Source organism: Coregonus clupeaformis, unplaced genomic scaffold (assembly GCF_020615455.1).
Source record: "Coregonus clupeaformis isolate EN_2021a unplaced genomic scaffold, ASM2061545v1 scaf0066, whole genome shotgun sequence".
Lineage (NCBI taxonomy): Eukaryota > Metazoa > Chordata > Actinopteri > Salmoniformes > Salmonidae > Coregonus > Coregonus clupeaformis.
The window spans coordinates 352014-376797 of record NW_025533521.1 but is presented as its reverse complement, the minus strand read 5'-3'; the positions used below and the strand labels follow the sequence as shown (position 1 = coordinate 376797).

The following is a 24784-nucleotide window of genomic DNA, read 5'->3' as shown; positions in this document are numbered from 1 at the left end:
CTATTCCTCTATTCCAACAGCAACACTGTGAGTGGCATTACCTGTGAAATACATTATTTGTTGCATAATTGAATTATAATCCAAGGGATAGTCAATGGTTAGATAGTATCACACAGCTATACCATCTGGAAAAAAGAAAATCAAAAAATGAACCGAGGCCATGTTCCTATTCAAAGATTTTTATGAGTGTATTCCATTGGCTCAGTGGCTCTATACCTGTTGATGTGAAACGAAGCCTTGGTATCTTTGCTACATCATAAACATGTGGTGACTGTACCATGAAGAGTTACATCGGAGCCCTTTTGGAAGGCCACTCTAACGCTTTCCAAGTGACCCAGTCTCACATAATTATCAATGACTAATGGATCTCATAATAGCCGGATATAAACCTGGTTCAGCTTCTCCCCTTGACGCCATTGTTACCTTGGCATTATTGTTACCTTGGCCTTTGACGCCTTTTTTTCTCCATTTGAATTGGCAGATGATTAATGCCTCTGGCCTGCCTCCTCCAAGTGCCCCCTGCCAGTGTTCCTTCCTACAGTTTCCGTCCCCAATAAGTGATCATTGTGTAACGAGCAGCGACTGCCTACCGGTGACCTCCATTCTGTGTCAAGCCATATGGACAGTAGAGTGTCGAATGAGTTCCGGTCAACCTCCATTCTGTGTCATGCAAAATTCTGTGTCATGCCTCCGATCGCCTTCCGTAAGTGGCCATTGTAAAGAGTGTCAACTGTGTTTCCCGCCAACCTCCATTCTGTGAGGGTCCTCTTTTGAGAGCCAATAACAACGTGTTGACACCATTCCAGACACCTCCATTATAGGTCAAGCCTGTAGACCTCTGTCTGTTCTCCATAGGGGTCCGATTATAACCGGTGTCGTCTGCGCTCCGCAAACTTCCATTGTGTGCCAAGCCTGTAAGACCCCTAATCATCTGTTAAATACCGCGGGGCTTTAGCCAATAGAAGGTAATTGGCACTTTGAATACAGAACCTACACTCAAACAACTTCTCTCAGAAAACAACAACAGAACCAAAGCTAAGGCTGACCAGGAAGAGTGTATACATTGTGGGACTTCCGTTACACATCTTACAAGCTCTGGATCAGAATGGAGGTTTGGCTGCCTTGTTGCTGATGATGATTGGAACAAAAAGGATATCAGCTAAAGTCATTAGGTCTCCTTGACTGAGGAACTATTGGTTATAGAGATGATGACCGCAAAGGACCAGTGCAATGCAGAAAGGGTGTTCAAGAGATGGTCTCAATTCTCAAAATGATGTCTTCCTTTAAGTTCAAATGTGTGTATTGAGTGGAGTGTCCTTCATCTTTTGAAAAGACTGAGTCGTGTTCCCTGTCAAGTGAAAATCCCTTCCCTGCACCACTGTTGTACCTGGCTGTCATCGTGACCATGGGCTCTATAATATCTAGAGAGTGTTGTGCAACAGGAGGTCCATGTCTCCTCTTTGTGAAGAGAGAACACTGATGACAGCGGAGGGCAATCATCACTTACATGCCTGACACACACACACACACACACACACACACGGACGCGCACACACACACACACACACACGGACGCGCACACACACACACACCTCTGTTCTTACCCTTCCACCCTAGGCTACTGATGGAGCTGTGAGATGGTCTCTTTAATTTCTTATGATTATGTCATTACTGCCCTTACTGTGCTTGTTCCCTTGGAAACAGATTACCCCTTCTTTGCATGAGGGTGCCCCGCCCTCTCTCCCCTTGGCTTGGTCTTTTCAAGGCAGTAGACACTGGCTGTACAGGACAGAGCCTTCCAAACAGGGCAATGTTTTGAACTGTACTCAACTAGCAATAATGTGGTATATGCTGTTAACTTATAAAGAAACTCAAACAACCGTGTTTCAACAGCACTTGTAGTGTTTGTGTGTGTGTACAGTATGCACGTGGGTAGTCCAAATGTGCACTTCACATTTCCAAATCATAAAACTCATGTCACATACAGTGTCAATGTTTATGATCACTATGTTTGATGTACAGTTACAAGATGACATGGCGTCATACCTTGGGTTGTTCTGAACAGAATGAGCCTATGTTTGTTTATTGTGAAGAAACTTTGCCACGGCACACACACCTGAATGAACTCATGACACCAAAATTACGATCAGTTTCTCTTAATTGCCTTGTGAACACTGTAATATCATATTTTATAACTTAGCTAGTCATGTTGGCAATAGAACAAGCTTTCAAATCACGCTCACCTGATCCAGATTGCAATTTATAATGGAACGTTTTTGGATTGCATAAACAACAACAGTAATTGTGTGATGGCGAGGATGCAGAGTTGTGTTCCAAACAAAACAACTTAGTGTGCTTGCTCTAGTTCTTCAACGGCACAGCTAGGAGAGCTCAAAAAAGTACCTTCAAGTTGATGACTCTTCTTTGAAATTGCTTAAAACTGTGCACACTTAATTTGTTGGTCTTATGTTGCACCTACCCCATATTTTCCAGGAATAGTCTTATCATGTTGCTGAATGTATCCAGAATATTTTCTGATTTCGTTATCAACAAATGCGGCGAAAAGTACAGTAAATGTAAAATGCACATACAATCAACAGTGTAATGTTTGGATTCAGTCTTGTGTCAGGTGAACTGTTGTGTACTCACCTTGATCTAATAATGTTTCCCGTTATCTCCCAACTGTTCCCTTTCAATTGCTACCATGGTTATGCATATGCTTTTCATATTACTTCTGTAAGAAACATTTCAATTTAGCCCTATCCATATAGGCCAATTCCCACAAGTGTAAAGGGTTAACTGTCTGTTATGTGTGTGGTCCAATTACAGAACAGAAATGAACCCTACGGTGACACAGCTGTGGATGTGAGTGTGTCCGTTTGTCTCTCTTGTCTTTCTTGGCCCAGATCACCCAAGTGTGACTAAACCTCTACTCAAGCCTCCTAAAGCCTCCCTTGGAATCAGATTAAACTCATTTCCTCCCTCTCTTCTCTACTCACCACCCTGCACTGAGGAATTCCCCTGAGCAGAAGACTTACAAGCCTCCGATAAGGGGAATTACATTTAGAGGAAAAATTGAGTAGTTCCTTCCTCCATTTCCCTCATGAAACCTCTGCTAGCCCCGGCTGAGACTCCAGTGAATTTAAGCTAAGCTGCTCTGAGATGAATCACAGTTTCCACCCTACTAACCTCCACCAGGGCCATGTTCAGTAGGCACAAAACAGAAGAAAACGGTATGAAACGGAGTGAAACGTTGAGTTACTATCTGAACTAGTCCAATAAGAGACCTTTATAAACATAATGCAACTGTTTGCCATAATGAACACGACCCAGATTTTGCAGTACAGTGGGTGGAGACGTAGAGCATCATACAGTATAGGAAGCTAGTTGGTAAACACTGAGCTGGAATTAGGAGCCCTTACTGTACATCTGAATGAGTAATGACATGACATAAACCTGACATGGCAAATCTAAATCCATTCAAAGTGGGTGCAAACAGAGCATCATACAGTAAGCTAGCTGGTTAACACTGCAGGAACCCTTACGTCTCTGAATGAGTAATGACATGACATCATAAACCTGACATAACAAGTCTGAACCCCATTCATGGCTTTCACACTGAATGACATGACACATGTAAACACATTCACATCAGTCAGTGCTTGATCACATAAAGAATATTATAGTCAAGCCCACTCTAACACATCACGACAATGGAGTTATATAGTATGCCATAACCAGGCGTAACCTGCCATGAATGGTTATGACTGCTGGCCATGTTATATGATGCATAGTTAAGGGTAAGCAGCAGTAGTGTTGGGTTGTAAAAGTCACTGAAACTATGCTATGCTCTGACAGACCTAATATTTCAGCTTTATGACCCAAACGCCAGAGGGTTTTATAGCATATGAAGATAGAGGGCTTTATTGTTTTATTGTAATTACCTATCAAACAAGCTACTGAGAAATCTATTTTGGGGAGATTTCTGATTAAATACAGTTGAAGTCGGAAGTTTACATACACCTTAGCCAAATACATTTAAACTCAGTTTTTCACAATTCCTGACATTTAAACCTAGTAAAAATTCCCTGTTTTAGGTCAGTTAGGATCACCACTTTATTTTAAGAATGTGAAATATCAGAATAATAGTAGAGTGATTTCTTTCAGCTTTTATTTCTTTCATCACATTCCCAGTGGGTCAGAAGTTTACATACACTCAATTAGTATTTGGTAACATTGCCTTTAAATTGTTTAACTTGGGTCAAACATTTCGGTAGCCTTCCACAAGCTTCCCACAATAAGTTGGGTGAATTTTGGCCAATTCCTCCTGACAGAGCTGGTGTAACTGAGTCAGGTTTGTAGGCCTCCTTGCTCGCACACACTTTTTCAGTTCTGCCCACAAATGTTCTATAGGATTGAGGTCAGGGCTTTGTGATGGCCACTCCAATACCTTGACTTTGTTGTCCTTAAGCCATTTTGCCACAACTTTGGAAATATGCTTGGGATCATTGTCCATTTGAAAGACCCATTTGCGACCAAGCTTTAACTTCCTGACTGATGTCTTGAGATGTTGCTTCAATATATCCACATAATTTTCCTTCCTCATGATGCCATCTATTTTGTGAAGTGCACCAGTCCCTCCTGCAGCAAAGCACCCCCTCAGCATGATGCTGCCACCCCCGTGCTTCATGGTTGGGATGGTGTTCTTCTGCTTGCAAGCACCCCCTTTTTCCTCCAAACATAACGATGGTCATTATGGCCAAACAGTTCTATTTTTGTTTCATCAGACCAGAGGACATTTCTCCAAAAAGTACAATCTTTGTCCCCATGTGCAGTTGCAAACCGTAGTCTGGCTTTTTTATGGCGGTTTTGGAGCAGTGGCTTCTTCCTTGCTGAACGGCCTTTCAGGTTATGTCGATATAGGACTCGTTTTACTGTGGATATAGATACTTTTGTACCTGTTTCCTCCAGCATCTTCACAAGGTCCTTTGCTGTTGTTCTGGGATTGATTTGCACTTTACGCACCAAAGTACGTTCATCTCTAGGAGACAGAACGCGTCTCCTTCCTGAGCGGTATGACGGCTGCGTGGTCCCATGGTGTTTATACTTGCGTACTATTGTTTGTACAGATGAACATGGTACCTTCAGGCGTTTGGAAATTGCTCCCAAGGATGTCTACAATTTTTGGTCTTGGCTGATTTCTTTTGATTTTCCCATGATGTCAAGCAAAGAGGCACTGAGTTTGAAGGTAGGCCTTGAAATACATCCACAGATACACTTCCAATTGACTCAAATTATGTCAATTAGCCTATCAGAAGCTTCTAAAAGCCATGACATCATTTTCTGGAATTTTCCAAGCTGTTTAAAGGCACAGTCAACTTAGTGTATGTAAACTTCTGACCCACTGGAATTGTGATACAGTGAATTACAGTGGGGAAAAAAAGTATTTAGTCAGCCACCAATTGTGCAAGTTCTCCCACTTAAAAAGATGAGAGAGGCCTGTACTTTTCATCATAGGTACACGTCAACTATGACAGACAAAATGAGGGGAAAAATCCAGAAAATCACATTGTAGGATTTTTAATGAATTTATTTGCAAATTATGGTGGAAAATAAGTATTTGGTCAATAACAAAAGTTTCTCAATACTTTGTTATATACCCTTTGTTGGCAATGACACAGGTCAAACGTTTTCTGTAAGTCTTCACAAGGTTTTCACACACTGTTGCTGGTATTTTGGCCCATTCCTCCATGCAGATCTCCTCTAGAGCAGTGATGTTTTGGGGCTGTCGCTGGGCAACACAGACTTTCAACTCCCTCTAAAGATTGTCTATGGGGTTGAGATCTGGAGACTGGCTAGGCCACTCCAGGACCTTGAAATGCTTCTTACGAAGCCACTCCTTCGTTGCCCGGGCGGTGTGTTTGGGATCATTGTCATGCTGAAAGACCCAGCCACATTTCATATTCAATGCCCTTGCTGATGGAAGGAGGTTTTCACTCTAAATCTCACGATACATGGCCCCATTCATTCTTTCTTTTACACAGATCAGTCGTCCTGGTCCCTTTGCAGAAAAACAGCCCCAAAGCATGATGTTTCCACCCCCATGCTTCACAGTAGGTATGGTGTTCTTTGGATGCAACTCAGCATTCTTTGTCCTCCAAACACAACGAGTTGAGTTTTTACCAAAAAGTTCTATTTTGGTTTCATCTGACCATATGACATTCTCCCAATCCTCTTCTGGATCATCCAAATGCACTCTAGCAAACTTCAGACGGGCCTGGACATGTACTGGCTTAAGCAGGGGGACACGTCTGGCACTGCAGGATTTGAGTCCCTGGCGGCGTAGTGTGTTACTGATGGTAGGCTTTGTTACTTTGGTCCCAGCTCTCTGCAGGTCATTCACTAGGTCCCCCCGTGTGGTTCTGGGATTTTTGCTCACCGTTCTTGTGATCATTTTGACCCCACGGGGTGAGATCTTGCGTGGAGCCCCAGATCGAGGGAGATTATCAGTAGTCTTGTATGTCTTCCATTTCCTAATAATTGCTCCCACAGTTGATTTCTTCAAACCAAGCTGCTTACCTATTGAAGATTCAGTCTTCCCAGCCTGGTGCAGGTCTACAATTTTGTTTCTGGAGTCCTTTGACAGCTCTTTGGTCTTGGCCATAGTGGAGTTTGGAGTGTGACTGTTTGAGGTTGTGGACAGGTGTCTTTTATACTGATAACAAGTTCAAACAGGTGCCATTAATACAGGTAACGAGTGGAGGACAGAGGAGCCTCTTAAAGAAGAAGTTACAGGTCTGTGAGAGCCAGAAATCTTGCTTGTTTGTAGGTGACCAAATACTTATTTTCCACCATAATTTGCAAATAAATTCATTAAAAATCCTACAATGTGATTTCCTGGAAAAAAAATTCTCAATTTGTCTGTCATAGTTGACGTGTACCTACGATGAAAATTACAGGCCTCTCTCATCTTTTTAAGTGGGAGAACTTGCACAATTGGTGGCTGACTAAATACTTTTTTTCCCCACTGTATATGTGAAATTATCTGTCTGTAAACAATTGTTGGAAAAATTACATGAGTCATGCACAAAGTAGATGTCCTAACCGACTTGCCAAAACTATAGTTTGATAACATGAAATTTGTGGAGTGGTTGAAAAACAAGTTTTAATGACTCCAACCTAAGTGTATGTAGACTTCCGACTTCAACTGTACCTATTGTGGTCCATAAAGGGGGGTAGTATGTAATTATATTGATTTATTATGTTGGAATGTAAGACTAAATAAACTAAATGACTAAAATGTAAATGTACTGGAAATTCATGACTTCATGCCACTGTAAATTATAGGTTTTCAATAAGAAGCTGAACATACAGAGTGATGTGCATTATGAGTGTTGATGCAGAAAATAGTTACAGGGCGACTGTGTATCTATCCAACATTAATCATTGTTACAACCTTGATCGAGAATTAAAGGCCAAGTGCAGGCAAAAACGTGATTTTCCTGTGTTTTATATATTATATATAAACTCAGCAAAAAAAAGAAACGTCCCTTTTTCAGGACCCTGTCTTTCAAAGATAATTCGTAAAGATCCAAATAACTTCACAGATCTTCATTGTAAAGGGTTTAAACACTGTTTCCCATGCTTGTTCAATGAACCATAAACAATTAATGAACATGCACCTGTGGAACGGTCGTTAAGAAGCTAACAGCTTACAGACTGTAGGCAATTAAGGTCACAGTTATGAAAACTTAGGACACTAAAGAGGCCTTTCCTACTGACTCTGAAAAACACCAAAAGAAAGATGCCCAGGGTCCCTGCTCATCTGCGTGAACGTGCCTTAGGCATGCTGCAAGGAGGCATGAGGACTACAGATATGGCCAGGGCAATAGATTGCAATATCCGTACTGTGAGACGCCTAAGACAGTGCTACAGGGAGACAGGACGGACAGCTGATCGTCCTCGCAGTGGCAGACCACGTGTAACAACACCTGCACAGGATCGGTACATCCGAACATCACACCTGTGGGACAGGTACAAGATGGCAACAACAACTGCCCGAGTTACACCAGGAATGCACAATCCCTCCATCAGTGTTCAGACTGTCTGCAATAGGCTGAGAGAGGCTGGACTGAAGGCTTGTAGGCCTGTTGTAAGGCAGGTCCTCACCAGACATCACCGGCAACAACGTCGCCTATGGGCACAAACCCACCGTTGCTGGACCAGACAGGACTGGCAAAAAGTGCTCTTCACTAACGTGTCGCTGTTTTGTCTCACCAGGGGTGATGGTCAGATTCGCGTTTATCGTCGAAGGAATGAGCGTTACACCGAGGCCTGTACTCTGGAGCGGGATCGATTTGGAGGTGGAGGGTCCGTCATGGTCTGGGGCGGTGTGTCACAGCATCATCGGACTGAGCATGTTGTCATTGCAGGCAATCTCAGCGCTGTGCGTTACAGGGAAGACATCCTCCTCCCTCATGTAGTACCCTTCCTGCAGGCTCATCCTGGCATGACAATGCCACCAGCCATACTGCTTGTTCTGTGCGTGATTTCCTACAAGACAGGAATGTCAGTGTTCTGCCATGGCCAGCGAAGAGGCCTTATCTCAATCCCATTGAGCACGTCTGGGACCTGTTGGATCGGAGGGTGAGGGCTAGGGCCATTCCCCCCAGAAATGTCCGGGAACTTGCAGGTGCCTTGGTGGAAGAGTGGGGTAACATCTCACAGCAAGAACTGGCAAATCTGGTGCAGTCCATGAGGAGGAGATGCACTGCAGTACTTAATGCAGCTGGTGGCCACACCCCCCTTTGTTCAGGGACACATTGTTCCATTCCTGTTAGTCACATGTCTGTGGAACTTGTTCAGTTTATGTCTCAGTTGTGGAATCTTGTTATGTTCATACAAATATTTACACGTTAAGTTTGCTGAAAATAAACGCAGTTTACAGTGAGAGGACGTTTCTTTTTTTGCTCGGTTTATTTCCACACTGAGGTTGGAATAATACTGTGAAATTGTGAAAATTATGATAATGCCCTTCTAGTGTAAGAGCTGTTTGAAAAACAACAGCTGAAAATGTATTTTTGACTATTTGAAAACAATCACAGTAAGGTATTTAATGTTACCCAGAAATTATTTGATATAGAGATAGAAAACGGCTGCATTGGACCATTAAGTATGATCTGAAGGCACCGATCACACAGATTTATGTGGATAATAGACATTTATTAATTAATCTATACTATTAAAAACACTGAGATGGCCAAGCCAAATCTATAACCTATTGCTTCTTCTCCACATCAGTCCATTTTTATTTCCCATTAAAATATACATATTTGAGTTAGCCAGGCGTGAGTTGGAATAAATCACACAACACAATAATGTCTGAATTCATTCATTTCTCCAGTTTTATACATCCTCCACAACGTTACTTAACGTGATGGATGGTTCCTCCTTCTGTCATCCACTCAGGCCATGGTTTATATTATATCAGAGAGGAGCAGATTTAGGGAAGTATTGTCACCCCTTCCACTTATGGATCTGTGGGTTTATGATATTATTATAACCTGACCGCTGACAACTTTCATCATCATCATCATCATCATCATTATTATTATTCCCATCATTATTATCATCACTTTCATCATCATCATTATTATTATTATTCCCATCATCATCATCATCATCATCATCATTATTCCCATCATTATTATCATCACTTTCATCATCATCATTATTATTATCACCATCATCATTTGTATCGTCATCATTATCATTGCTATGGTGATCATAATTGTCGTCATCATTGTCTTAACGGTCGTGGTTTCGCCATATTGCAATGCTATTTATTACAGATTATAGGCACTTGAGGCCATAATTTGGATCTCTTAGAATTACTTTATGATTTGAAGAACGATTATTAGGTCCCATTTAGCTGAGTACTCTGCATTATTGTGCCTAGTGTTTCAGCGTTTTGGTAGTTTCCTTATTTATGGCCTCTAGGGTTGGTTTATGATGATGGAGCATTCTACCAATGTCACTTCCCTCCTATCTCCTGTCTCCTCCACCCACCCTTTGACTATCCATGTCTGGGTCGAGGTTGATTCACTGCCACATCGATTGGAGGTTGTCTCCAGACTCCCTCTCTCCCTGGTGTGGTGACTGACTGTCCTACTCCCCTACCCTTGACTTCTCCTCAGTCTCTTTTGGTGTGACATGCAAGACCTGACACAGTTGGGTTAGAGGCATGGCGCTCTGCTCTTAAACACTTCTCCTGTTCGCCTCTCAAGAGCACTTCACACTATAACCGAGAGACACTGAGACACACAGAAGTGACTATAAGGCCTTCAGCTAGAGTTCAGTAGACTTGTATTTAGAGGTTCACCTCACCATTAGAACCAGCACTTTTGTGCAACTTAAAGGGTGGCTATTGTAAATTAATATAGTTATTGCAATTACGCTTGCTAAAGTCAAGCTCACCCACTGTTCTAATTAAAAGTACATAGACAAAAAAAAACATGCTGCCTTGTGTCGCCAGTTTTCAACAAACCCATCTTTTCATGGTTCTCATACACGGCTAACTGTTCTAAACAGTTCATGATCCTTTTAACGAGTTTCACAGTCATCACACTATTCTTTAGCAAAAGACGGTAAGTGTGTGCCTGTGGTTGCTTTGCTCTAAAAGAAACAGTGGAGTGACTAAGCCGAAGTGACGTTGAACAGCCTGTTGTGAGAGCCAGCAATGGGATGCCTTGCTTGCCAAAGGTCGATGCTAAAACCCTCGCCCCCGCAATCGTTTTATTCTTACACATACTTCACAATCAAGTCAATGCGCTGATGTCTACATACCTCGATCACTTATTCCAGATCCCGAACACATTTCCATTCCCGACTCCATCTCAATTCTCATTCCACAGCACTGAATGACAGAAACGAATGTCTTTGAATTGCAGCCATTCGCCATAACATTAGCATGGGCATGGTTTGATTGGATTCAGGGTCGAAGGCAGGGAAAGAGACATTATCATTAAGTTAAAAAGTCAGGTAGAGAAAGAATCCCGTGTTCTGCTGCTGGAGGATTATTTGAAGATGTAATAAGTATTTCTTGTAAAATCCACATTAGATTGTGGCCCCTCCATAATTCATGGTGCCCTCAGAGTGAAATACGGAGATCACAGTGAGACCCTTCATTAAAAGTCAAATTTACATTTTCTCTCTCTACTGCTCTAATGCCGTTTTCACCGGCTCACTTACTTCTCCTTCTCCCTGAGAAAGCAAATCCTTATGAAACCTCACCAAGTATTACAAAGTCTTGCTATCTTCTTGAGTCCGTTATTTCTGATCCAGATACAGCCTAGAAGTGATCAGTCTACTGTTGTTAAAGGGATAGTTCACCCAAAATACAAAAAATACATATTGGATTCCTAACCCGGTAAGCAGTCTATGGACAAGGTTTGACAGCAATCCACACTTTGGTTTAGTTTCCCTGGCACTGTTTCCAAATGCTCACTTTGTGGCACAAATCCCATTCAAGTCACAGTACAGATATAAGCATTTTTCGCACATCATGTTCAAATCATCTATAAGTGACTTTGTTGATCTTCACAACCATGCTTTGGACATATTGCGCAAAACATGCTAATACCGGTACCAGGACTTGGATGGGATTTGTGCCACAAATGCTAAAACGTTAGCATTTGGAAACAGTGCCAGGACTTGGATGGGATTTTTGACACAAATGCTAAAATGTTAGCATTTGGAAACAGTGCCAGGGAAATAAACCCAAAGCATGGATTGCTGCATACCTTGTCCATATACTGCTTACAGGGTAAGGAAACTAATGTATAATTTTGTCATTTGGGTGAACTATCCCTTTAACTGTACTTCTTGTTCGGATCCAAGTGTAGTCCTGCAAATCCACCACTTTGTCCACATTGCTCCTGATCCAGGAACTGTGTAGTCATTCACAGCCATTGAGATTTTCACTGATCCAAGTACAGCCATTGCATGCTCCGCTCAGCCAATCTCACAGAACCGTGAAACCCTGATTTAATAAGGTCATGCAATTAGCTTTTAATCATCACTCAATACAGTCCCCCTGTATTTACAAGTCTACAAAATGGATCACATTAACCTATGGCAACAGTGCAGTTGCATTAAGGCTTGTCTGTTTTTTAGGCCCCTAATGAGACCTAAGTGCTCCTTTCGGCCTGTAGGAGAACAGTGGGTCTAGTTTCACCGGGAGATAGCCCCTCTATTGAGGACACAAGGGCCTGTATCCATGGAGACACAGCCGTAACCTCTTCCATCTTCAGCCTTCTGCCCTTTGACCTCTCTCTTTCAACCACTTGCGAGGAAAGGGGCCCCTTCCAGAAACTCTCATAAAGAAACAATCACTTCAGGGCAGGTTATAGGTTTGGTCATGTGCTTTTTTGCCATCTTAGCTGAACAGCAATGTTTCCTATTGTTTGGAATGAACCAATTTCTTCTGGAGCAGCAGGTTCCACTAAAGTGGTCCTAAAAATACATCAAATAAAGGCACTTGTCAGAGCAGTTTGGGAGTACCGAAACATAATAGACGTCGCCTGAACTGCTGCGATACCTTAGCCTGACTGATGTGTCTCATTACTGTGGACGTTTCTAATGCCGCAGAGAGACCCTAGTTCACCTCTTCCTCCGCATCTATCAGAGATGATAGAATGCTGTATATCTCTGACTGCTGGGGCCTGACAGTGTACTCATCCTTCCCTGCAAGGAAAATTGACTGTCTTCCTTCTCGGCCTCACAGCAAGCTGTGCCACGCAAATGAAAATGGTCTATCTACTGTATATCATTATGTGACGTGATTCAGAAACCAAATAATTGTGAATAGGGGATAGAATTGGAGCGATCATTTTATTGTACGTTGGTTTGTAGTGACCATACTCACTGTTTACTCGCTTATAACACTCTGTGGCGTTCCGTAATGATCTATCAGGGGGTAAATGGATGCTTCAGACCATTTGCCGGCTATACTGCAGACTTAGGGCAGTTAGTTATTAATCATTTGGGTTTACGGCGTGACGGCTTTCATGTGGGTGGCAGTGGTAATATGAGTTATGGGTTGTGGTCTCGCAGGGGTATTGACTGGTCTGGACAGGCCAGTATCTCAGGGGTGGGAGGTGGTGAGATGGGACGAGGCGGGAGTTGTTGATATTGATTTGGCCATCATTAATGTTGATGTGAATATGAGATATTGGCCTTGATGCTTACTTTGTTTCAGCCAGATCAGATTCCTGAATGAATGTAGGCCCAGCCGATACTCCGCTAGGCTGGTTTTGTTGGAAAGCTAAAATAAGCCTATCTTTGAGTGGGCACATTGCACCCTTCTACTTAGAAGTTGGTGAAAGTTGCTACTACAGAAACTGTGATGATGGTGTAAAAAACCTCTTTAGTACATTGTTACCCACCCACCCACCCACCCACCCTCTCACTATTTGCTACTATAATGTAGCCTACACGTTGATTTTGAGTAATTGGGTTATGAAAAGGTCAAAGGGGTAACAATTACCAGTGGTAGCTGTTAACTGCGGTGCATCTCTGAACATCAATGCTATTGACAGTGACGTCATTTAGTATAGTGTTAACAACACAGAGGGCAATTGAGTTTGGCTCGGCGTGTGAGAGCCGGTGATATAGAGATATTTAGAGATATATATATATATATATACTGAACAAAAGTATAAACGCAACATGCAACAATTTCAACGATTTTACTGAGTTACAGTTAATCTGTAGCTCAGCTGGTAGAGCACGGCGCTTGTAACGCCAAGGTAGTGGGTTCGATCCCCGGGACCACCCATACACAAAAATGTATGCACGCATGACTGTAAGTCGCTTTGGATAAAAGCGTCTGCTAAATGGCATATTATTATTATTATTATATAAGGAAATAATTTCACATGACTGGCCAGAGGCGCAGCCATGGGTGGGCCTGTGAGGGCATAGGCCCACCCACTGGGGAGCCAGACTCAGCCAATCAGAATTAGTTTTTCCCAACAAAAGGGATTTATTACAGACAGACATACTCCTCAGTTTCATCAGCTGTCCGGGCGGCTGGTCTCAGACGATCCCACAGGTGAAGAAGCCGGATGTGGAGGTCCAGGGCTGGCGTGGTTACACGTGATCTGTGGTTGTGAGGCCGGTTGGACGTACTACCAAATTCTCTAAAATGACGTTGGAGGTGGCTTATGGTAGAGAAATTAACATTAGATTCTCTGGCAACAGCTTTGGTGTACATTCCTGCAGTCAGCATGCCAATTACATGCTCCCTCAAAACTTGAGACATCTTTGGTGTTGTGTTGTGTGATAAAACTGCACATTTTAGAGTGGCCTTTTATTGTCCCCTGTGTAATGATCATGCTGTTTAATCAGTTTCTTAATATGCCACACGCCAGGTGGATGGATTATCTTGGCAAAGGAGACATGCTCACTAACAGGGATGTAAACAAATTTGTGTACAAAATTTGAGAGAAATAAGCGTTTTGTACAAATGGAAAATGTCTGGGATCTTTTATTTCAGCTCATGAAACATGGGACCAACACTTTACATGTTGCGTTTATATTTTTGTTCAGTATACTATAGTTCGGAGAGAAGGAAAGAGATAGACGGAGACAAAAGGTGTAGCTACAATTCTGAGAGCTCTATAGGCACAGACAGCAACCTGTAGTCATGCTAAAAGACAGAGCCATCAGAGACTATCTATTATTCAAGCAGCCAATACACTCAGCTCCACCACCACTATTATCCCCCAGTGTCTGAGCTCAGCTCTGTTTCCAATGTGGTGCTAGTGTAGCCACACACTGGGTGTACTCAATGAGGCTGTGAGAATGCAGAGCTCTGTGTCGTGCCGTTGTGTGTGTTTGTGTGCGCCCGTAAGGCCTACGAGACAGTGAAGAGTTAGCGATACAGTACAGTACTTTGGCTGCCGTAGGCTGTACAAGCCATCTGGAGAGATGATTAGCCAGACATCGTTTTTTCCCCCTCTGCTCTTAGTGGTGTCTGGTGGATGTCTTGCAAGACTTCAGGCTAATTTAGATCTGCCAAAGCTATGATACAGTAAAACAAATCAAGTTGACTCACTCTCTCTTCATCTCTCTCTCTCTCTCCCTCTGCAGTTTGCTGTTTCGTGGTCCACAAGAGGTGCCATGAGTTTGTCACGTTCTCCTGCCCCGGGGCGGATAAGGGTCCCGACACAGACGTAAGTAGTCGTACCCCACCCTCTACCCCTCTACCGCTCATGTTCTCACAGCCTCTCCACTCTTAGGGTCTCTAAGCTTCTGTCACTGTACCCCTGCCAAAAGGCACCCCTAGTGAAAGGGGGCACCGCCAAGGCACATCTCTTCTAAGACTGCATCCCAATTGGCACCCTATTACCATATAGTGTATAGCTATATTGGTATAGGGTGCCATTAGGGACGCAGGCTAAGTATATGGTTACTCTCAAAGTGACAGCCTTGCAGGACAGACCATACGTCCTTGTCTCGATGACCAGGGCTGAGCATTAAGGAAGAAGAATGAGTCTGCTCCTTGTCTGACAGGGGATCATTGTATGTGGAGGCCCAGAGCTGTAGTATCATACATCACCTTGCTCTGTGTATTGGGAGGCCAGTCAGGCTAGTCTTTTTGGCTTGAAGTTGTAGGAATTTAATTTCTGCAGAGTTCTTTGGTTTGGTATCATAAAGGAGTTGGCTCTGTACTCTACTTTCAAACACATTACAACAACTTTCCATTTGAAACGGTGCATTTTGAAAACAAAAATGACCACCTGGTCCCTCTCTGTTTTAGTGCGTTTTTTTCTCAATTTGAGGCCTAATGAATGCAACCGGTCACTTCTAGTTCAGTGACTTTGGACACGTCTGCTTTAATCTCTCACTCTCGCAGGAGGTCGGATAATGAACAGTGTGTCCAGGACAGGGCTCTCTGGATGAATCATACCAGCTGATGGCCAGCTTACCTCGTTTTACCTCAGTATGCCTCATTTTACCTCATTTTATCTTCTGAAGGGTCACTTTGTCCCAGTCCGTATGTCACTCGAGGACACTTCCAGGTCCACTCCAAAGCAGGAGGCACAAAAGTTGTTTACAATCACTATCAGCCACTCAGAAGTCTGCAGTCATTCACTCGCTGTTACGAGCTGGGACATGGGGAGATCCCCCATGATTAAGACCTTTTGACATGCCCCAGTAGTCTAACTAAATGACAACCCACACCAGCGTCATATTACATTTCACTTTCAGCATCTGTGTTTAATTATTTAGTGCATAAATCTCTGCTGAATAAATCGTCCTTGGATCTCCATAGCAATGGATGAAGAGTGACTCCTAGTACTTTCCTCTGTGGGAGTGTGTCCTCCCAGCACATTAGGTGTGAAGATACATTAGCCTGGCCTAGAAGCACAGCACTCTCTGGCTGCATCCCAAAACAAACCCTATTCCCTATATAGTGCACTAGTTTTGACCAGAGACCTGGTTCAAAGTAGTGCACTATATAGGGAATATGATGCCATTTGGGACAACTTCTTTCTCCCTCTCATGGCGCTCTCAGCGTGGCCCTGTAACTGGAGATATGTCAGTGTGCCATTCAAGCTCCTCCACCGGCCGCTGACTTTAATAGAACGCCCTGCGGATGACACACAAGCTCTAAAGGAAATAGAATGTGCTAAGGCACATGTGTCAAACTCATTCCACGGAGGGCCGAGTGTCTGCAGGTTTTCTCTCCTCCGTTGTACTTGATTGATGAATTAAGGTCACTAATTAGTAAGGAACTCCCCTCACTTGGTTGTATAGGTCTTAATTGAAAGGAAAAACCAAAAACTAGCAGACACTAGGCCAGTGTTTCCCAAACTCGGTCCTCAGGACCCCAAGAGGTGCATGTTTTGGGTTTTGCCCTAACACAGCTGATTCAAATCTGTGGAGTGCTAGGACCAAAACCAAAACGTGCATCTTTGGGGTCCAGAGGACTGAGTTTGGGAAACCCTGCACTAGGCCCTCCATGGAATGAGTTTGACACCCCTGTACTAAGGGATTCTCTTCGCTAGGGGGGCTTAGAGGGGTTATCACGAGAAGGGTAACTCCCCATTTTGTCAGCATTACAAATATATGTTCATGTCAATTATAGTAATCCACTTTATGGATTTATTAGCATAGAAGTTGTCACTAGGCACAGATCTAGGACTAGCTTACCAACCCCCAAACGTAAACTTGTGAAGAACGTAGACTGACCGTAGATCTAGGGTAACTGCATCCTATCAGATATGTTATTAGCAAATTGGTAATCTGTGGCCACATTTCTCAGCACACAGTAACTGATTGTTGAGTTACATAATGTAAGAAAAGCACTGTTCTCACTGAAATGTGTCTGGTTCATGGGCGTACAGAATGCATCCAAACAAAAAGTGTGCGTTGTTTTATTGAGTCTGCTAATGTAGCCATAATGACCGCCGTGAGCCAACGTTAGCCTCGTGAAATACTCGCATCTTAATAATTTAGCCCATTCCACATGGGATATGCCTCCCAAATGGAACCCTATTGCCTATTTAGTGCACTACTTTTGAACAGGGCCCATTAGTGCACTATATAGGGAATAGGGTACCATTTGGGACGCAGAAGGTTGTACAATGCAGGGGGATATTGGAGGTTGCAATGCAGGATATTTGCTCACCACAAGGAGCTATTGCACTGTGAATTGCCCAGACGGGATAGATTCACTGCAGATGTTAGCTCTATGTGCAGTTGCCCCTAGCAACCTAATTGCTAGGTGGGCAGAATCCAAAATAAAGGGGGAATACTAGGAGCATAAACCATGGTTGTGTCCCAAATGGCACCCTATTGCCTATATTGTGCACTACTTTCCATAGGACTCTGGTCAAAAGTAGTGCACCAAATAGGGAATGGGGTGCCATTTGGGATGCAACCCCTGACTCTGTCTGACTTAGGGCACTTCAGCAATATGGAAAAGCAAACACATACTGAAGAATATGTTCCTAAAGCAAAGTGTACTGTAAAGGTCTAATGAAAAACGATTGTGCTCATGTCAAGCAATCTCCAAAGTCAGCCCTTTCCAGTTGAGCTACAGTGAGGGGAAAAAAGTATTTGATCCCCTGCTGATTTTGTACGTTTGCCCACTGACAAAGAAATGATCAGTCTATAATTTTAATGGTAGGTTTATTTGAACAGTGAGAGATAACAACAACAAAATCCAGAAAAACGCATGTCAAATGGAAGAAACACAAAATAACTGTCAATCTCCCTCGACCTGGGGCTCCATGCAAGATCTCACCTCGTGGAGTTGCAATGATCATGAGAACGGTGAGGAATCAGCCCAGAACTACACGGGAGGATCTTGTCAATGATCTCAAGGCAGCTGGGACCATAGTCACCAAGAAAACAATTGGTAACACACTACGCCGTGAAGGACTGAAATCCTGCAGCGCCCGCAAGGCCCCCCTGCACAAGAAAGCACATATACAGGGCCGTCTGAAGTTTGCCGATGAACATCTGAATGATTCAGAGGAGAACTGGATGAAAGTGTTGTGGTCAGATGAGACCAAAATCGAGCTCTTTGGTATCAACTCAACTCGCCATGTTTGGAGGAGGAGGAATGCTGCCTATGACCCCAAGAACACCATCCCCACCGTCAAACATGGAGGTGGAAACATTATGCTTTGGGGGTGTTTTTCTGCTAAGGGGACAGGACAACTTCACCGCATCAAAGGGACGATGGACGGGGCCATGTACCGTCAAATCTTGGGTGAGAACCTCCTTCCCTCAGCCAGGGCATTGAAAATGGGTCGTGGATGGGTATTCCAGCATGACAATGACCCAAAACAAACGGCCAAGGCAAGAAAGGAGTGGCTCAAGAAGAAGCACATTAAGGTCCTGGAGTGGCCTAGCCAGTCTCCAGACCTTAGTCCCATAGAACATCTGTGAAGGGAGCTGAAGGTTCGAGTTGCCAAACGTCAGCCTCGAAACCTTAATGACTTGGAGAAGATCTGCAAAGAGGAGTGGAACAAAATCCCCCCTGAGATGTGTGTAAACTTGGTGGCCAACTACAAGAAACGTCTGACCTCTGGGATTGCCAACGAGGGTTTTGCCTCCAAGTACTAAGTCATGTTTTGCAGAGGGGTCAAATAATTATTTCCCTCATTAAAATACAAATCAATTTATAACATTTTTGACATGTGTTTTTCTGGATTTTGTTGTTGTTATTCTGTCTCTCACTGTTCAAATAAACCTACCATTAAAATTATAGACTGATCATGTCTTTGTCAGTGGGCAAACGTACAAAATCATCAGGGGATCAAATACTTTTTTCCCTCACTGTATAGGGCCATGTTTTTCCGGAGGCATGATGTGGATCAATTAGCTAGATTAGTGCAATTAACTGCTTCAAAATGGTTTCATTTGGCCACTCTGCTCTTTGTTGTCAACAGAGATGCTTGGCTAGTATTTGTAGTGTTGTGTAGTGTTTTGCAGAACAAGCATGGTTAATAGGTAGGGCTGGAAATTGCCAGGAACCTCACAATATGATATTATCACGATACTTAGTTGGCGATATGTATTGCGATTCTCACGATTCTATATGTATTGCGATTCGATGCTGTGATTTTTTTCGATGTTCCAAACATATTGCTCGCTATATGTCTGCTGCAGAGGGACAAGAGTGCCATGAGAAAATGAGTTTTTATCAGTCATGGAAATAAAAGTGTTGAAAACAGCTATGAAGGAAAAATACTGGAGTTTTGGTGCAGGTACAGGCAACTAGCACAAAAATAACATTGCGATATTGTCAAAGCGATATCGTCAGAAATAATATCCCGATGTAACTGTATCCATTTTTTCCCTCATCACTATTAATAATGCATGGACTTCCTGGTCTCCCCCCCCCCCATTGAGATGAAACACAGAGCTGTGAAGTGTGTGTGTGTGAACCTTCTGCTGTGGATGCACTGATTGACTGTGCCACATATATATATACACACACACAACATATCACCCTCAAACCCTTAGGACATAGAGGAATATACACTAGATTCCCTTGTCTGCTCTGGTTTGAGCAGAAGTTGACCTGAGGGTGACATGGTTCTCTGTGCTCAGAGACAGTGGGGGAAATAAGAGTCATTAACTTTCAGCCTGAACTCTCTGCCTTAAAGAGACTCAGGCTGCATTCCTAATGACACCCTATTCCTTACATAGTGTACTACTTTTGGGGCCCATGGGCTGCGTTTACTCAGGCAGACCAATTATGATCTTTTTTTCACTGATTGGTATTTTGACCGATCAGATGTGAAAATATCTGATATGATTGGTCGAAAGACCAATTAGTGGGAAAGAAAATCTGAATTGGGCTGCCTGTGTAAACGCAGCCATCGAGTCTGTGTAAACGCAGCCATCGTGCACTATATAAGGAATAGGTTGTCATTTGGGATGCAGCCTTAGCCCGAGAGAGCCAGTGGCTGAGTCATGAAGGACCCCTCCTGCCTCCCTCCCCAGTCTATTAACCCAGGAGCCTGAGTAGGCCCTGCCGCATGCCTGACGGTAAATGTAGCCTGCTAGCCGCCAATGTCTCTATGACATAATCATGCCCGTCTCTGGCATACTCCAACCCTCCTCTCCCCCTCTCCCCCTTTTCACCCCTCGCCCCCTATGGAGTCGAATACCAGCGTGTGCTCTCAGTAGCACATGTCCCTGCGCTTGCATGCCAGACCACAGGAGGTTGGTGGCACCTTAATTGGGGAGGGTGGGCTTGTGGTAATGGCTGGAGTGGAATGGGTGGAATGGTATCAATTAAAAACAAAGACATGGTTTCCATATCTTAGATGCCGTTCCATTTGCTCCATTCCAGCCATTGTGAGCCGTCCTCCCCTCAGCAGCCTCCAAAGAGAACATGGCTCATGCGCCGTGCGCTGGAAATTCAAAGCGATATTCAAAGCGACATTTTTGTGCTTAGCACACTGTTTTTGTCTCGTTTTTTTAGTGTTGACATGTACAGCGGAGCGGAGGGTGCTGCTCTCCCTGCTTCTTTAGCCAAATGAAAACCGACTTCCTCTCTCCTCCCTTTCTCTCTCTCTCCCGCGCTCTCTGTTTATCTCCTCTCTCATCTTTCTTTCTTTCTTTCTTTCTTTCTTTCGTTCTTTCGTTCTTTCGTTCTTTCGTTCTTTCGTTCTTTCGTTCTTTCGTTCTTTCGTTCTTTCTTTCTTTCTTTCTTTCTTTCTTTCTTTCTTTCTTTCTTTCTTTCTTTCTTTCTTTCTTTCTTTCTTTCTTTCTTTCTTTCTTTCTTTCTTTCTTTCTTTCTTTCTTTCCTCTCTCTGTCTCTCTCTCTGTTTGTGTGTGTGTGTGTGTCGGGGGGGTCAACAAGCTTAATAAATGCAATGTTGTTAATGAGGTTGCTTTATTGAGCCTGTTGTTTGAATCATTTATAATAAGTACAAATCATTTTTTATAATATCTGCTTCCCAAATGGCACCCTATTCCCTGTATAGTGCACTGCTTTTGACCAAGTGCTCTGTTCAAAAGGAGTGCACTAAATAGGAAATAGGGTGCCATTTTGGGCACCACCAATGCCTCAATGCACAGGATGCGAGGCTGCCTCTTTGTCCCTCCCACACAAATGAATGGTGTCAGATCATTGAGACTGTATGGCTAATGAGGTTCATCATACCACACAGAGCTAATTATTATGATCCTCTGTCATGCAGCCTACTTGATCAAAGAACACTAAATGAAAGAGAGACATTGAATGAACATGAGATATTACTCATTACTACCATCTACTGATGTGAAAAGAATGATGCCGTCTGTGGTTAGAATATAACCTAATATCAGTCATCATAGTTGTCATATACATGTATATATGGAGTGATCTGGTTATCAATTCCTGTATGTACAATGTTGGTAATAGATTACTTGTGTATGTGATTACTTGAAAAACAATGTTATTGAGCTAATGCTTATTTTCTCAATATACAAATAGAGCAGTGACCCCTTTTCAGTGTTTCCTCCAGGATTCTTTCAGTAGCAATGGCAGAGTTATATATGAAAATAATATGGGACAGTTTTGATGTGTTTGTCACACGTTTGTGGGACCTTAACTACATTTATAACACCAGTATAAATAACTTCAGTGGCGGCCACGATTTAGCCTAATGTCAGTCAGCATTGTTGTCATACATGCATATAGGGGAAACACTGCTTATGGTGCAGGAGAGATCCCTTATTTTTAGGCCTCTCTAGGGACTAAGTTTCATTCCAAAACGCTGTATATACATTTTCTGAAATGTTGGTCAACTAGCATTTATTGCCTTTTAAACTCTGAGCGGTTGTTTGGGCCCTGCACAGGTGAGTTAAAAAAATAGAAAGTAACATATCATTTGAAATCTATTTAAATTGATATGTTAAGTGCATTCATCTTAAGATGGCTAGGTGAGACAACCACATATCACAGTCAAATATACAGGATACGAACATTCCATTCAGACCCCTTAACATTTTCCACATTTTGTTATGTTACAGCCTTATTCTAAATTGGATTACATAAATAAAAAGCCTCATCAATCAATACACAATACCCCATAATGACAAAGCGAAAATAGATTTTTAGAAATTCTTGCAAATGTATTTAATATAAAAAACGTATTTATATAAGTATTCAGAACCTTTGCTATGAGACTCAAAATTGAGCTCAGGTGCGTCCTGTTTCCATTGATCATCCTTGAGATGATTCTACAACTGGATTGGAGTCCACTTGTGGTAAATTCAATTGATTGGATATGATTTGGAAATGCACACATCTGTCTATATAAGGTCCCACAGTTGACAGTGTATGTCAGAGCAAAAAAGGTTGATGGAATTGTCCGTAGAGCTCAGAGACAGGATTGTGTCGAGGCACAGGTCTGGGGAAGGGTACCAAAACATTTCTGCAACATTGAAGGTCCCCAAGAACACAGTGGCCTCCATCATTCTTAAATGGAAGAAGTTTGTAACCACCAAGACTCTTCCTAGAGCTGGCCACCCGGCCAAACTGAGCAATCGGGGGAGAAGGGCCTTGGTCAGGGAGGTGACCAAGAACCCAATGGTCACTCTGAATGAGCTCCAGAGTTCCTCAGTGGAGATGGGAGAACCTTCCAGAAGGACAACCCTCTCTGCAGCACTCCACAAATCAGGCCTTTATGGTAGAGTGGCCAGACGGAAGACATTCCTCAGTAAAAGGCACATGACAGCCCACTTGGAGTTTGCCAAAAGGCACCAGGACTCAGACCATAAGAAACAAGATTCTCTGGTCTGATGAAATCAAGATTGAATTATTTGGCCTGAATGGCAATCGTCACGTCTGGAAGAAACCTGGCACCATCCCTACGGTGAAGAATAGTAGTGGCAGCATCATGCTGTGCGGATGTTTTTCAGCGGCAGGGACTGGGAGACTAGTCAGGCTCGAGAGAAAGACGAACGGAGCAAAGAACAGAGAGATCCTTCATGAAAACCTGCTCCAGAGCGCTCAGGACCTCAGACTGGGGCAAAGGTTCACCTTCCAACAGGACAAAGACCCTAAGCACACAGCCAAGACAACGCAGGAGTGGCTTCGGGGACAAGTCTCTGAATGTCCTTGAGTGGCCCAATCAGAGGCCGGACTTGAACCCGATCGAACATCTCTGGAGAGACCTGAAAATAGCTGTGCAGCGACGCTCCACATCCAACCTGACAGAGCTTGAGAGGATCTGCAGAGAAGAATGGGAGAAACTTTCCAAATACAGGTGTGCCAAGCTTGTAGTGTCATACCCAAGAAGACTCGAGGCTGTAATCGCTGCCAAAGGTGCTTCAACAAAGTATTGAGTAAAGCGTCTGAATACTTATGTAAATGTAATATTTCAGTATTTAATTTGTAATACATTTGCAAAATTTTCTAAACTTTCTTTTGCTTTGTCATTATGGGGTATTGTGTGTAGATTGATGAGGAAAAACAACAATTTAATCCATTTTAGAATAAGGTTTTAACTTAACAAAATGTGGAAAAAGTCAAGGGGTCTGAATACTTTCCGAATGCACTGTATATAGCATAAGGTACCGATAAGCAATTGTTTTTGATGAAAAAACACAGATGTTAATTTTTTTAAATAAATAAAATAAACTCTTCATATGTTGTTGAATGTGTGGCTCAGTTGGTAGAGCATGGCGCTTGCGGGTTCGATTCCCACGGTGGACCAGTACAGAAAATGTATGCACTCACTACTGTAAGTCTCTCTGGATAAGAGTGTCTGCTAAATGACTATTATGTAAAACGTTAATATTTCCATAGGCTATTGTATATGGAAACACTCATGGCTGTTTAGTCGTACATTTTCCTTTACTTCGTGAGAGTGAAATATGAAGTCATAAAAGCACAACTCATTCCTTCTCTAACAGTTTTATTGGAACAAGAATGAATCATGCAAAGCCTGTAGCAGAAGTATGAAATGAATCTTCTGTATTGTGATATACTGTATATATGTGGATTATTTACATTAAGCATATTGCGCCTTTCAACCTGCCAGAAGTTGTTCTTCAATCACAGGTCCTAGAGACCCACAGGGCAGGCTTTTATTCCAGCCCAGCACTAACACACTCCATAACCTAATCACCAAGACCTTGAATAGTCGAAACAGCTGCATTGGCACCGGGCTAGCACAAAAACCTGCACATCCTGTGGTTCTCTAGGAGCAGGACTGAAGAACTGTGGGTTCCAACGACTGATCAGTCAGATGAGAAGAGAATA

The 24784-nt window shown here is 43.0% G+C and overlaps 1 protein-coding gene across 1 annotated transcript in view; it reads left to right on the top strand.

Annotated features, from left to right (window-relative positions):
* The window catches only part of LOC123483290 (protein kinase C alpha type-like), a 201436-nt gene that overhangs the window by 67148 nt on the left and 109504 nt on the right, over positions 1–24784 (top strand). Inside the window, exon 3 of the mRNA XM_045212955.1 lies at positions 15154–15236. Coding sequence (XP_045068890.1) covers positions 15154–15236 — 83 coding nt within the window. The remainder of the gene's footprint in view (positions 1–15153; positions 15237–24784) is intronic.